The sequence below is a fragment of the Poecilia reticulata genome, chromosome 2 (genome assembly GCF_904066995.2).
Source record: "Poecilia reticulata chromosome 2, P_reticulata-male-v2, whole genome shotgun sequence".
In the NCBI taxonomy this organism is placed as follows: Eukaryota; Metazoa; Chordata; class Actinopteri; order Cyprinodontiformes; family Poeciliidae; genus Poecilia; species Poecilia reticulata.
In genome coordinates, this window is record NC_088831.1 from 8,107,279 (window position 1) to 8,120,615 (window position 13,337).

Below are 13,337 nucleotides of genomic sequence, written 5' to 3' on the forward strand. Positions count from 1 at the left end.
GAAGAAAAAACATGCTTACACATTATTTCAAAGTTCATTATCACACAACTATTATGATCTATAGAAAATACATTGAAATATCAACTAATATATGGCTCCTCTTCAGAGCGAGTTCAGTTCAAGTCAGAAGTTCAACTCAGCAAGAATGCGTTTCATTTTAGGTTTGGAAGCTATTTTAGTGTGTTATATTAGAACATATTGACACAAACACACGGAGAAACAAATGGGAGGATGGACGGACAAGATGAAGTGATGACAAAAAAATAAAAAACTGATTTAAACCTGAACACAAGAAATAAAGTTTGAAAATGTCGACTTTTTCCTACACTTATTTTTCTAAACAAGTCTGTACATTTCACATTCTGTACAAAATGAAACACAATCATTTTTGCTTTTATTCATATCAAGTTACAAATAAAGTAGAATATTCACTGTATTTACAAAAAGGTGCAAAACTGAGGGAGGTGTGTATCTGAAACACCGTTAAGGTTCAGCATCACTCGTCATAATTGTGAGCAAAATGAATTTCACTGATGGTGCAAGTCCAAAAAAATAATGTCTGGGTTCACTTACATTTGAATTAAAGCGGAAACTAAAAAAAACAAACCTATAGTCTGTTTTTTTTCTGATGGCTGCTCAGTGTCACAGCTAGATGGGCATTTTCAGGAGGGCACATTCGGTGAGCAGGCTGAAGATGCTGATCAGATATCTGCTACTGGAAATCTGAAATAAAAGAACAAAAAGGAAAACATTTGCTTCAAATAGTGTAGCGCACATACATTGCAAGTCAGGATGCCTGAAATTCAGCATCACCCCTAATTGGTCAATATAGTGGCGAAAAATACGTACTGAACATGTCAGCGTTTTTCCTATCTAGAAAATTTTCACGAGGTGTAACGAGTCAAAAAATCCAGAACAAATAAAGGGTACAAATATTCCATTAATTAGTTGAGAAAGCCAAGAAACCAGTTGAACTATTATTTTTTAGAGAGAAATCCTGCTTTCAACCACTGCACATATACACACTATGTCAGTACAGTACCTTTATCTTGCCATTGAGTTTGGCTGATCCCAGTGCAGAGGACACTTGGTTCAGTTCCCCAGCTGAAAGGTCCACCCTGAAGTGTCTGTAAAAGTGGCTCATGAGTCCCTGCATGAACCTTGTCACCTCCGAGAAGTCGATACACACTTCATCCTCTGCCCCCCTGCTCTTCTCTGCCAAACTCTCCCTCGTGCTTCTCCACAGGTCCAGCGCGTCGTCAGAGTCGACCGTGTAAGTCACCTGTAGCGGTGGCACGACTGGGAGAGTCCAAATCATTTTCAACTTCTGGATGTTGGTTTCCATATGACAGTTGGTCCATAAGGCAGCAAGCCACTGCAGAGTGGTTTGGTTGATGTCGAGAGGACCAAAGCAGCAGTCAAAGCTTGTCTGTAACCAAGATTTAACCAAAGAGGACAGGCCCTCGGCCCCTTTGCTGCAAAAGAGAGGTAGGCAGGTAAAATCCTTCGGAAGCGACTGAAGGTATTCGGGGTTACCGTTGATGCAGGATAACCACCCACTCCAAACAGTCTTTGGTGGATCTTCCTGCCTTGCAAGCATTGGCTTTGACTGTACCTTTAAAAGAAAAAGAGACAAGATGACGAAATGCAACCGAAAACGGCTGGAAAACCCTCCACGTCCAAGTCCTGTCACTACCTGGATGAGGACAGTCTCAGGGTCATCATTCGTCTCTGCCAGCCCCTGCAGCACGGAGAACAAGACTTTGTAGGTGTTCTGCAGCCCCCCCACCTCCACCGCCAGGCCCTGCTGTTTCTCTGCAGCAATGAACGCAGAGAGCTGCCGGGCATAGGTCTTCAGCTGGGTGTGTCTGAACTGGTAGAGAGGAGTGACGTACGACAGCTGCCACTCCGTTTTCACCAGCAACGCCAGGTGCTCTGGCTTCACTTTTTCCTTTGAAATCAATAAAACATGGTCATCATTCCATGACTTTCGAAACAAACAGAACCATCCAACCAAGTGAAAGCCAGATGCAACTCACAGTGATGTTTTGAGACCTTGGAGCTTTCCTGCTGATGTTCATTCTTCGTGCGGTCAGTGCCGGCGTCAGACTGAGCCCCGATGCAACGCCGAAGCAGGTGCGGATTGACCGCCGGTAGCTCTGACTTTTGCTCCTCCTCTTTACAACACCGCTGTGAGGAGTCCTGAAGAGCAAAAATAGATGCAGGACATTTAATTTTTTTCAGAACATAGACTTTACAGACAGATAAAACATCTTGCTTATTCACACTTTGGGTTGCAATATGTTCTTTGTGCAAACTTGAATTCTTATACTTACTTTGGAAGTCAACTAGCTTCTGGCTTAATTCTGACAACTGTTCTTGGCAGATTAGGTAGATCATAGATCATAATGTGTGTGTGTGTGTGTGTGTGGGGGCAAAGCAAATAAATTGAATTTAATTAAGAAAATTTACCAGCTTTCCAATCAATCAATCAAATTTTATTTGTATAGCACATTTCAGCAGCAAGGCATTTCAAGGTGCTTTACATAATTAAATGAAAAAAACAAACAAACAAAAAAACAGTATGTGGCATTAATAAATATATGAAAAGTAAAGATAAAAACATTGAAGACATCAAAACCCACACTCTAATCCTAATTTAGCCATAAGCAACTCTAAACAGTCTCTAAATTGAGATTTAAAGGCACCCAGTGTTTCAGCTGTTTTACAGTTTTCTGGGAGTTTGTTCCAAATTTGTGGTGCATAGAAACTGAATGCTGCTTCTCCTCGTTTGGTTCTGGTTCTGGGGATGCAGAGCAGACCAGAACCAGAAGATCTGAGGGGTCTAGACGGTTGGTACAGCCACTAAATTTAAGGTCCATTCCAGCCCTCAGATTATGTGTGATTAGTTTGCCTCTGAACAATTTGTAATTCCCAACTGATTAAAGGCCTAGTATCCATTCATCCATCCATTTTCTTACACCCTTGTCCCTCAGTGGGGTCGGGAGAGGTGCTGGTGCCCATCTCCAGCTAGCGTACCGGGCGAGAGGCGGGGTACACTGGACAGGTCGCCAGTCTGTCGCAGGGCCACACAGAGACACACAACCATGCACACACACACACTCACACCTAGGGGCAATTTAGAGAGGCCAATTAACCTGACAGTCATGTTTTTGGACTGTGGGAGGAAACCGGAGTACCCGGAGAAAACCCACACATGCACAGGGAGAACATGCAAACTCCATGCAGAAAGACCGGGGCCGGGAATCGAACCCAGAACCTTCTTGCTGCAAGACAACAGCTCTACCAACTGCGCCACTGTGCAGCCCTAAAGGCCTAGTAGTATATTAAAATTCTACATTTGAATAAATGCTTGCATTACTTTGCATTTATCCAAAAGATAATTTTAGTGATCATAACTGCCCTCTAACAGAAAATTTAAGTCTGATGTAATGTCACAGCACAAAAATTTGAGTGTCTTTTTTACAGTGGATGTAATTATATGGCTTAACTATATATTGACCCTATGTTATCTCGACTTTTTTAGAATTTGAGAAAGCCACAATAAAAACCTATGCACAAATTGCATTTAAAAAACGCGCATGTTGACAGCTAATATAGCTATGCCAACAGTGAATAGATGAAAACGTCTGACAACCACTGTCTGTAGAAGCCGTAGCTCTTCCAGAGTCTTATCGGAAAATTGTGTTATAAATATCTGAGGAAGAAAAGTCGAAGTTAAAGTGATTCCGCTATGGCATAAAATATTGTTGCCCAAAGCAAATGAAAGCGAGAATAAAGTGATGTGAAAACTCAAATCTGTTATCGTACTCTGTTGGATTTAAATGTTATAGTCAATGGAGATTAATAAAAGACACCCAAAACATTCAAAATAGCACCTCAAGCAAAATAAGTGGTGAGCCATTAAGCTAGCTGGACGCCCCCTGAGGAAGGAGTCCCACAGAGAAAGCTGAAAAATCGACAGATTTAATGTCGTTTATTAAATTAGCACCCCCAATAAAAAGTGCAGATATTATTGAAAAACTGTACCTTTCACGAGACCCCTCCATGCTCTGTTTACCGACCAAAGCTCAGAGGAAAATAACAAACAGTAACAAAAACCGGAAACTAATCTTTTTCTTCTTCTTTTTTTTTTTTTAAGGCGGTTGGCAAGCAACGCATTGACGTGCACCGGAAACTAATTTTGAACAACGCGCGGTCTTCTTCTTCTTCTTCGTCTTCCAGCATTCCAGCGGTTCGCATTCAGGTTACCGGCGTATTACTGCCATCTACTGCTCAGTCGGTACGAGTACGTTCGCAATGCTATTCAAAATCACGACTTCCCGTTTAACTTCTTACATTGTCACATTGCAATAAAAGTAGGTAGAATAAAAAATCAGTAAGATGTGCTCATGTAAGGGCAGCGCTACTTTAACATACTTTAAACTCAGTAAAAGTAGCCGTCCAAAATACTAAAACTAAAATTAAAAAAAATTCATGCGTATAATGTGACAAAAAGGTGACAAGGTGAATATATAGGCATTGAATCAGTCGGGCACAACTTCACAGCTAGAATTTATTGAAACAGTTGACCAAAAAGATAATCTACTTCCTGCAAGAAAAACATTAAATGTCGGGGTGCAGGTACTTGTATTCCTTTAAGTTTATTTTAATCTAGGGGCTCTCCATACTCTCCATCTTTGCGCCTGTATGTGAATTGAAGTGTGTGCATATTTTATAGCTCCCTTTCACACGAAACTATGTTGCCATAGAAACAGGGCTCTTTTCTCTCCACCCCCCATGCCTTTTCTCATTTTTCATCTTCATTAGACTTTATTTTGATTCTCATCCATCTGCTTTGGCCGTACTTATTGTTTCTAGTTCCACATGTGCACTGTTCATGTGTTTGTGTATTTCTATGTTTTCTGACTGACTGAGCATTGAATGGAGGGATATTGAGCAGCAGACAGCATGATGACCACATCAACAGCCAATCAAATGGTTTGTACAAGCTGGTGGGTTCAACCAATGGTGGAAGCCTGAGGAGGATGTGTGAGGAGGGATGCAGAACTATGGAAACTGCAGAACATACTCCAAATACACAGCACCATCTAGTGGCAAGCAATATCCTTGTTCATTCCCATCTGTGTCTCTCCAAACAATAAATAGCGAGGCAAACAGAGCTGTTTTGATGATCCCCAGTACTTTTAGGAAATATCCCGCGGACTTATGACACAAAAAATGTACTTCATGGAAGGTTTCTTGGAGTTACATTTAGAGTAAAACTAAAAGTACTTAAGAAAAGAAACATTACACAGTTAAGTCATGTGTATTTGTATAGCCATTTCAGCAACAAGACAGTTGAAAGTCCTTTAAATTATAAAAAAAACATCATACTATCATCAATTATAAAATAAGCAATAAACATTTCATTTTGTCAAGTGCCATAATCAAAACCATCAAGTACACATCAAATATGTTAATCAATGTTCCAGTTACTGCAATCAATTGAGAGCAGGAGATAAATATATTTTTTAACTCCTGCACTTGAGGAATAATCTAAATGTTTGTGTCAAATGTGAAAGCAGATTTGGCTTTTGGTTAAAGGACCATGTAGACCTTGTGAGCAACCCAGGCAAATCTAGATTTCAAGTGTTTTCTTTAAGAAAAAGTTAAGCAGAGTGTGAAAAAAAATCCAGTTTCTTTCCCCAATAACTAATTGCAGAATGGATCCATGTGCTTGTCCATTGTCTTGTTTTTTTTGCTGGTCAAAGAGCCTATAAAAATATCTGAAGTAAATTGACAAGAAAAAGTTGTATTTATCCTTTCATAAGGGTAAACAAACATTCCCATGAGTCTTATTCACTGCAGGCTTTGCAAAAAGTCTCTAAAACAATCCAGAATCTTATATCGGGGTGTAAGAATAAGGAATAAATGGAATGCTTTAACCAAGTATTATGTAAGGAAAAAAATCTGTGCAGAATATTCGCTGGAGAGCCCTACAGTCCTTTTGGAATTTTTGCTATTTTTAATAAATTTTAGTACATTTGCTAAACACTCCACCAAAAAATGTAAAATTATATATACATTTCATTCTTATAAAGTGGTATTTGCATGTAGAATTTTGAGTAAAGAGACATGTTGGGGGAATGAGTAACTGATTTTAATCCTTAAGGAAATTTGTGGGTATGTTTTCTCTCTCATTATCATGGCAAATAGAAATAATTTAGGTAATTCTGACTTAAAACAAGAGAAATTTGCTCTCTTTTAACTTCAGACAGTGAAGGGATAAAAGGTGCATGTCTTTTTATTCAGAGTATGTACACTTCTGGTTTCAACTATATGCATATGCTAATGGCAGCTACAAATATTTTTATTTGACTTAATTGTAGACCCCTCATGCAGAACATGTCAGGTTTCACAGAGATATCCGTGACACTGATTGGGCCCGCTACCCCAGTATTGGAAACCTACGTTTTGAGGCATGTCTCTGATGACCCATGGGAATTTGGGAATCACTGACATTTCTGCTTATACCTCATTTTTGTCCAAGTGCAGACAATATCCGTTTAATTATTCAGCAAGTAGCCATAATGTGTGAAAATGGCTATGATTGACAGAAAATATAATTACGAGCGTAACACGGAGTCTGTTAAAATGATGGTGATAAGAAGGGGAAAGGCTGACGTAAGGTGATGAGATTTTGCTGGTTGACGCCTGCGCGGGATACACTGACTGGAACCATTGGAGAGATTAGCAAGAAACTGTGAATGTAATGCGCCACAACAGGAAGCCATATTGGCTCAACTTAGGCTAAAAAACGTGTGTGGGCCTTTTTTTTTCTTCGTGGCCATTTTGGCTCTGGAAAGACCACTTGTCTGGTCGACAGAGGGAGGAGTCTGGCATTTCTGGAAGTCGGAAAAAAAAAACAGCCAGGCAAAGCCAGTCAGCATCTTAGGAAGCGTAAAACCCGAGAGCAACGAGTGGGTTTTTTTCACGGTACAATTTTAATATTCTCCAGCACAAGCGGTCTATGCAACAGAGAAGGCTATGGACATGGTCGCGAACGGCTTCGATTTGGGCTCGGGAAGTTGAAGCACACTGCAGCCCGAGCTCATAGCGTTTTTTCGGTGGGGATAAGCCATCTGTGATACACCAACCGGTGATTCTGTCGACTGCTAGCTCGCGTTAACCTAGCTTGCTAACCCTTCTCGAGAGTCCCGTTAGCTTGCGGCGAAAGGCAGCATCTTAGGTCGGAGCACGGGACGTGTCTGTGGATGCTGCTGTGGGTGCAATAATCTCCGCCAGTGGGGTACACACCCGAGGCAATGCTAAAAGGGGTGTTTTTCTTCCAACGAGCGAGGAAATCTCCACGCCCTGGGGTCTCGTCTGTGGTTACGGCTTAGCCAGCCCACCAGGAGCGGAGCTCGGGAGAAGGTGGGGCCGAAGACTGACAGCCTGGGTCGCCAGCTAAATGCGGCTAACCGGCTAATTCGGTTTATTTTAGAGGCTATTTGTGTTCTCGTTTATTTTTGTTTTTTTAGGGGTTTGAGTTAGCAGCTGCGTGTTTTCCCGGCACAGCAGTAACCTCACTTGACAAAGAAATTAAGCTGACATTGATTACTTCCAAACCCCGGTGGGTGGGATTTCTTCTGGAGAGCATCCCAGCTTACCTAGATGACCATGGCGGACGACGACGTGCTGTTCGAGGATGTGTACGAGCTTTGCGAGGTGATCGGCAAGTGAGTATTTTTATGTTCACATAGATTGCAGTCATATTGACACGTTCACCACATCTGTTTGAAACATGCTGATGTCTTGGCGCACAGGTATACTAGGCGAAAGGTTAATTGAACGGGTAGGGTTGGATTTATACCATCTTCACTGGTTTTAAAGCTACCACAGAAGGGTGTATTTTCTTAGCCATTAATTGACACACGCTGACTGTGTAAACACATATGAGAAGCAAAAATTCAAAGTTTGTGTAAAGCACATGTATAAAAACTTTCTATTTCTGCTCTATGCATATTTGGGTCAATGACATCACAAGAGGCACATACTTTAGAATAGGAAAGAGTGAGTGTGTGCTTCTGCTAAGCCTTGTGTAATTTTTTTACTATATTCTGCTTGGATCCGCATAAATTATTTACTAATACAGTGGCACTGCATACAGTTTGAGTTACAACTACTTTAGCTTACCCAAGCAACTTTTTGTCTCAATCTTCCCTATTGTGTTGACCCATATGCTTACACACACACACACACACACACACACACACACACATATATAAGTTTGACTCAAAATGATAGCAACTTTCTTTTGTTGCAAAATATTAGTTGCAAAAGACTAGTATCTTGATTCGCAAACAATTCCTGCTTGTTTTACAGTTGACAAACGATGTTCAAAGTGGGTTTGATTGATTTTACAGGAAAGTCTGCTCAGTAGTTTAAATTTGAATGCACACAAAAAGGCCAAGGGGTGAATAATGTTCCATGCAGGAAGAGGAGTTTACAAGTCTAAATTGGATCATTAGTCTGATAAGATCTTGACTTGCTAGTTCATCCTCTGCAGTATATGTTTTTCTATTTTTGCTTGCACCCTGTTGCCATTTATTGCTTTTAATGAGGTACACACACTTTTTTTTTCTTTGTAAGTTTACGCATGAAGTGCAACTAACAGGTTACCTTTTTCAGTTTTCTGAGCCCAAAGCAGCCTTTTGTGCATTTCTCCACACAGTCTTGAATAACCCTGAACAGACAAGCCCTTAAATGAGCAGTTTTCTGTCTGTTTGGCAAGTAAAGTAATACGAAACTGTCTCTCCTCTATTTGCTGCTCACTGCTGGTCAGATGGCTGAAAGAAGGCAGCTATGCTTTCCCTCTCAATTACATGAAATGCAATTTTTGCTGCTTGGAAATATTTCCAGCACCTCTGGAAATGGGCAGAACTCAAGAAGATGGTAATTAGCGGTGACTGATTAATCTTCTATTATTAGCTTGCTATATTTGATACTTGCTAAATTATTCGGTGCAGTAAGCACTGGAAAAGTATCTCTAAATTTAGTTGATAAAATAACGAATAATTGCAACGCTAAAAAAATTGTAGTCACGATTTAGGAGTAAATGTTTAAAATTAAAACAAGACACTCAATCATGTTCTAAAGTTTGATTAACTTATGTTGAAATTATGGTGTGTTTTTTTTTTTTGCAAGCTTATCTCATAGTCTAAGCTGCATTCCTCAAGGGCCAGAGTCCTGCAACTTTTACATGTCTCTCTGCTTCAGCACACCTAGCTCCAATTTTAGCTCATTAGCAGAACTCTGTAGAGCCTGACTGCATGCTAGTGAGGCAGTTTAGCCGTTTAATTCAAGCGTGTACCACAAGGAACACATCTAGAAGTTGCAGGTCTCTGGCTCTCCAGGAATGCAGTTTGTGACCACTGACGTAGAGCTATCAAGTTTTGCCTCTAGTTCTGTCCCTACAGTTTTACAACCTGAAAATTGCATATTTCTATTTTCCCCCCCACAAAAGAGAAACCAAAAAGTTTAAAATTGATTTCATGCTTTTTATGTAAGGAAAAATATCAGTTTTTCCAGCTTTATTCCCGATGACCAATTGCTGAATTTGTCTACCGCTACCCTGTCTTTGCAGGTCAAAGACTGTAAAAAATATCTAATGTAAATTGACAATAAATTCTTTTATTTATGGTTTAATAAGGGTAAACTATGGATTGAGAAAATTTATTGTCGAGGCTAAATAACTAGATCTTCCAGGACTCTTTTATTGATAATGTGGCACAAGAGGAGATGAGGCACTACTTTTCTGGGTCATTTGAGAAGATAATAACTTCTGCATTTGGTGCACCATATCAGAACTTTATACTGCACTGTATAAAACCATAAACTGCATTACATTGTTTTTTGTCCACAGGGGTAAGGGAATGAGCTTATTATTTCCCGACAAGAGGCTAAAAACCTTTAATTTTCTCTGTAAATTAGAAAAAAATGCATCCAAAACTCCTAATCTGAACATGAAAATAACACAGAATGAACAAAACAACAGAAATATCAATCACACTTACAAGTTGCTCTTAGAATCCCAAACAAAAGAATGATGTGTTTTTAAAGAGGCGACTTAATTTAGAGTTTTTAGTGTTGAATTTGTCAGCAGAAAGGAGGAACAGGGATGGAGGCAGCATTTAATAAAAGAGGTTGAGGGTACTGAAACCGGAAATGAATGTTTTTGTTCCGTTTCCTCCTGCAAGCATCGAGGGGTTCGGAAACGTCTCGCTCTAGATTTGAGGGCCGTGAAAAGGTTATCAAAAAGACAAACCTGCACTTTTCTCAACTGGATCCAAAGACTTCATCTTATCTTGAATGTTTGAAATTAGTCAAACTAGTCTCATCACTTTTATTAAATGCTAACCATGGATGCAACAAAGAGTTATGTTTATAATCAGTTATTCTGTCAATTAATTGATTGATCAAAAAAAGGCACAGATTTTTCATTTGATCAGTTAAGGTTTTTTTTTTTTTACAATATATAAATTAAAAGATGCATTTTAACAAATAATTCCATTTTAAATAAGAACATTTTATTGCTTGAAATGCAATAACAGGATTTTATATGTGTGTGTGTATTTTATTTTATTTTTACAGAATTTGAACTAAGTGACGAGGAGTTCTGGGTAGAACATATTTACAAAGAACTTAAAAAAAATTAAAATCCAAATATATGTATTTTTATACAGTTTTGGTTTAATTACGGCGATTTATTATTTCAGCAAATTGCCTTTTTTCTGGGTCTGAATGCTCCAGTTACTGATTAAACGATAACTAAATTAGTTGACAATTATTTTGATAATCGATTAATCGTTTCAACTTTAATGCTAAGATCTCAATATCCTGGCAGTAGAGACGATATTCCATGGCAACATGTCCTAGCACTGCTAATCCAGCTCAGCTGCTTTTGCCCCTGTGTGGTTAGAAAGTCACGTAGAGAGACGTTTGAGTCTCTGTTGTCTTGCCTTCCTGTTTATTTGATTGTTAGACTCTCGTGTGATGCTTTCAGTTTCTTATGCATCTCTACAGTTGAGTAAATTCATCTGATTAAACAAGTTAAAGGTAGTACAAGACAATGGCGTCGAGGACTAGAGCCCTGTATAAAACTCTCTGTTTTGCATATTTCAGTGCTAGTAGTTGAAATTTGTCGTTTCGACTGATCAATATGTACATAATATCTGCATAACCAGCTGAATGTCATCCAGGTGTTGTTACACAGTCCAGAACAATCAGTAGAGGAGGAGGCTGTGTCGTCATCTGAGGGCCATTTGAAGCTTTGACTACAAAAAGTGAAATGTCAGATTAATGTCAAAGAAAAGAGCAGAAGATCCCTCTTATCCACTCAGTTCTCCTTTGGTGGATCAAGTGTGTTGAGCCCACAGAGTCTCGGGATGTGTTCCGGCTAGGAGGAGGGGATCACTTTTCCTCAGCAGAGTTGGGGGGAAGCTGAGGGAGATCAATGGAGACAAGTGGAGCTGGGAATGTGATGGCCCCGAGGCTACGGATATAAATAATGCTGGGAGACACTGCAGCACTCCGCCTCGTTTTTATCCCGGGTTTTATTGACGCCGCCTATAGGTGGATGTTACGGCAGGCGGAAAACGCTTAAAATGAAGCCAAATCTCCCAGTATTGGCATCTTGTTTTGTCTAACGAGATTCCTAGTTCCGAGACTCATCAAGTATAGATTAGGGCTGAAACGATTAATCAGATTAATTGTGATTAATCGATTTACTAAATTAATCAACTAATTTGCTAATTTATTGTTAACTAAACAGACTTAAAAAAACAACATTTGCTGAAAGAACAAAACACTCAGAGAACCTCTCTTAATGTTAATCAATAATGCAAAAATTAATCAAGGAATCTATAAATTGTCAAGAATTCACTAAAATTCAATAAAACTTTATTGAATTTTAGACAATAAATGTTTTCCTTATTTAAAAATGGAATTGAATTATTTGGTTATTTGCATCTTGTATTTCTAATATTGTATTTAAAATTGTGGTTAAATAAAGAATATGCAGAATGTGGCAATTAAAAAAAAAAAAATCAGATTGTCCGAATAATCGATTAGTGAAACAATCAATAGTTGCAGCCCTACTGTAAATGAGATTAGGAGTACAACATTCACCACATGCTTATTTTGAGACTTCAGCTGCAGTGTTTGAAAGGCTTTGGGGTAATTTAATCAGTTTTGTCTGTAATGATTGTGTTTGAATTGGGCTTTGCTTGTCGAGAAGCACTATTAGAGTCTTTATTTCCGCCCTGCGGCGCTCATTACTGCCAACAGTATTACGCTGTGTGACTCAATCCAACCCAATGAAGTGATCAGTCCCCTGGCTTATTGTGAGCTGGATGATAATAATAAAGTTTCTTGTGAATATTCGAGATCCTTAAAATCTCATTGTCTTGTAATCGTAGCAGCGGTGGCATTTTCTCATCAAAAACCACTTTTTTGGAGTCAGGAGAATGTCCAAGTAGTAAAATTGGAGAGGCGTCCATTCCCCATTTGGCCACGCAGACACCTCCGTCTGCTGAGGCGTGTACAGCTGCAATTCCTGCTTAGATCAATAAGGGATCGCATTACTGTCTGGGTCATGTAGCCTTCCGCTTCGCAGGGGAACAAATCAACACAAACCCTCCTGCTTAAGCAAATAAATCAGGTTCTGCTTTTCTTTCTTCGGCTTGACATACTTGCATATGAACAGTTTAGTAGAGATCACAAATTCAACAATTTGGACAGTTATTTGCAAAAGGTTGCCCTTGATGCAAATTATGCTACGTTTATCAGCTGCTCAGACTGGAGCTTTGTCCAATGTTGCTTTTAAAAAGTCATAAATATCCCCTCAAATTTTCCAAACTAGCTCTTGCATTACATTTTGTTTTATTACTTTTCTCTTCAAATTTATTTGAGAATTGCATTGCTTTTGTTTGTTTGTTTTTGTTTGTATGTATGAGTTGAAGCTTTGACTGAGGAATTTACATTTCTTAATAAAGGAATAAAAGCCATGATGCTGAGAAGCAATAAGGAATTTCAGTATTTGGCCTGTAGCTGTTCTAGCACTTTCTACATCGTGTAGGAAGGTGCTGGAGTTAGTGAACCAAGGTGTGAAGATACTTGAGTCACAAAAAACGCTAAGTTAAGAAGACAAAGTTGATGGCTAAATGAAGTAATTGTCAGTGGTCAAGTCCTAAAATAAGCTAACTTTTAGCAGAAATCTTGTGAGAAACTACAGGAAAAATGTTTGGATTTTTTTTGCTGCCATTTATTCAAAA

At 39.2% G+C, this 13,337-nt stretch overlaps 2 protein-coding genes across 15 annotated transcripts in view; one reads left to right on the top strand and one right to left on the bottom strand.

Moving 5' to 3' along the window:
• Positions 1–377: 377 nt before the first annotated feature.
• Positions 378–4,351, bottom strand: cenpl (centromere protein L). Its single transcript, XM_008427743.3, has 5 exons — positions 4,051–4,351; positions 2,040–2,202; positions 1,697–1,951; positions 1,043–1,615; positions 378–723 (listed from the first exon to the last, which is right to left on the bottom strand). Exons 1-5 carry the CDS (start codon positions 4,068–4,070, stop codon positions 649–651), a joined length of 1,086 nt encoding a protein of 361 aa, XP_008425965.2. The 5' UTR covers positions 4,071–4,351; the 3' UTR covers positions 378–648.
• Positions 4,352–6,779: 2,428 nt separating this feature from the next.
• Positions 6,780–13,337, top strand: part of LOC103475843 (peripheral plasma membrane protein CASK) — a 36,373-nt gene continuing 29,815 nt past the window's right edge. For 5 of the 14 annotated variants that reach the window (XM_008427808.3, XM_008427830.3, XM_008427838.3 and 2 more), the window contains exon 1: positions 6,784–7,742. In XM_008427808.3, the coding sequence (XP_008426030.1) occupies positions 7,678–7,742 (65 nt within the window). In that variant the 5' untranslated portion in view covers positions 6,784–7,677. Of the gene's footprint in view, positions 7,743–13,337 lie in introns of all 14 variants that reach the window. The other 9 variants (XM_081616730.1, XM_081616738.1, XM_081616733.1 and 6 more) reach the window with 5 other exon arrangements.

Excerpts from the sequence above, each read along its gene's own strand:
- cenpl (XM_008427743.3), bottom strand. The coding sequence starts at position 4,070 with ATGGAGGGGTCTCGTGAAAG. Across the intron at positions 1,616-1,696 it reads CTGAGACTGTCCTCATCCAG|GTACAGTCAAAGCCAATGCT; the intron begins GTAGTGACAGGA and ends TTTCTTTTAAAG. Across the intron at positions 724-1,042 it reads AACTCAATGGCAAGATAAAG|ATTTCCAGTAGCAGATATCT; the intron begins GTACTGTACTGA and ends CTTTTATTTCAG.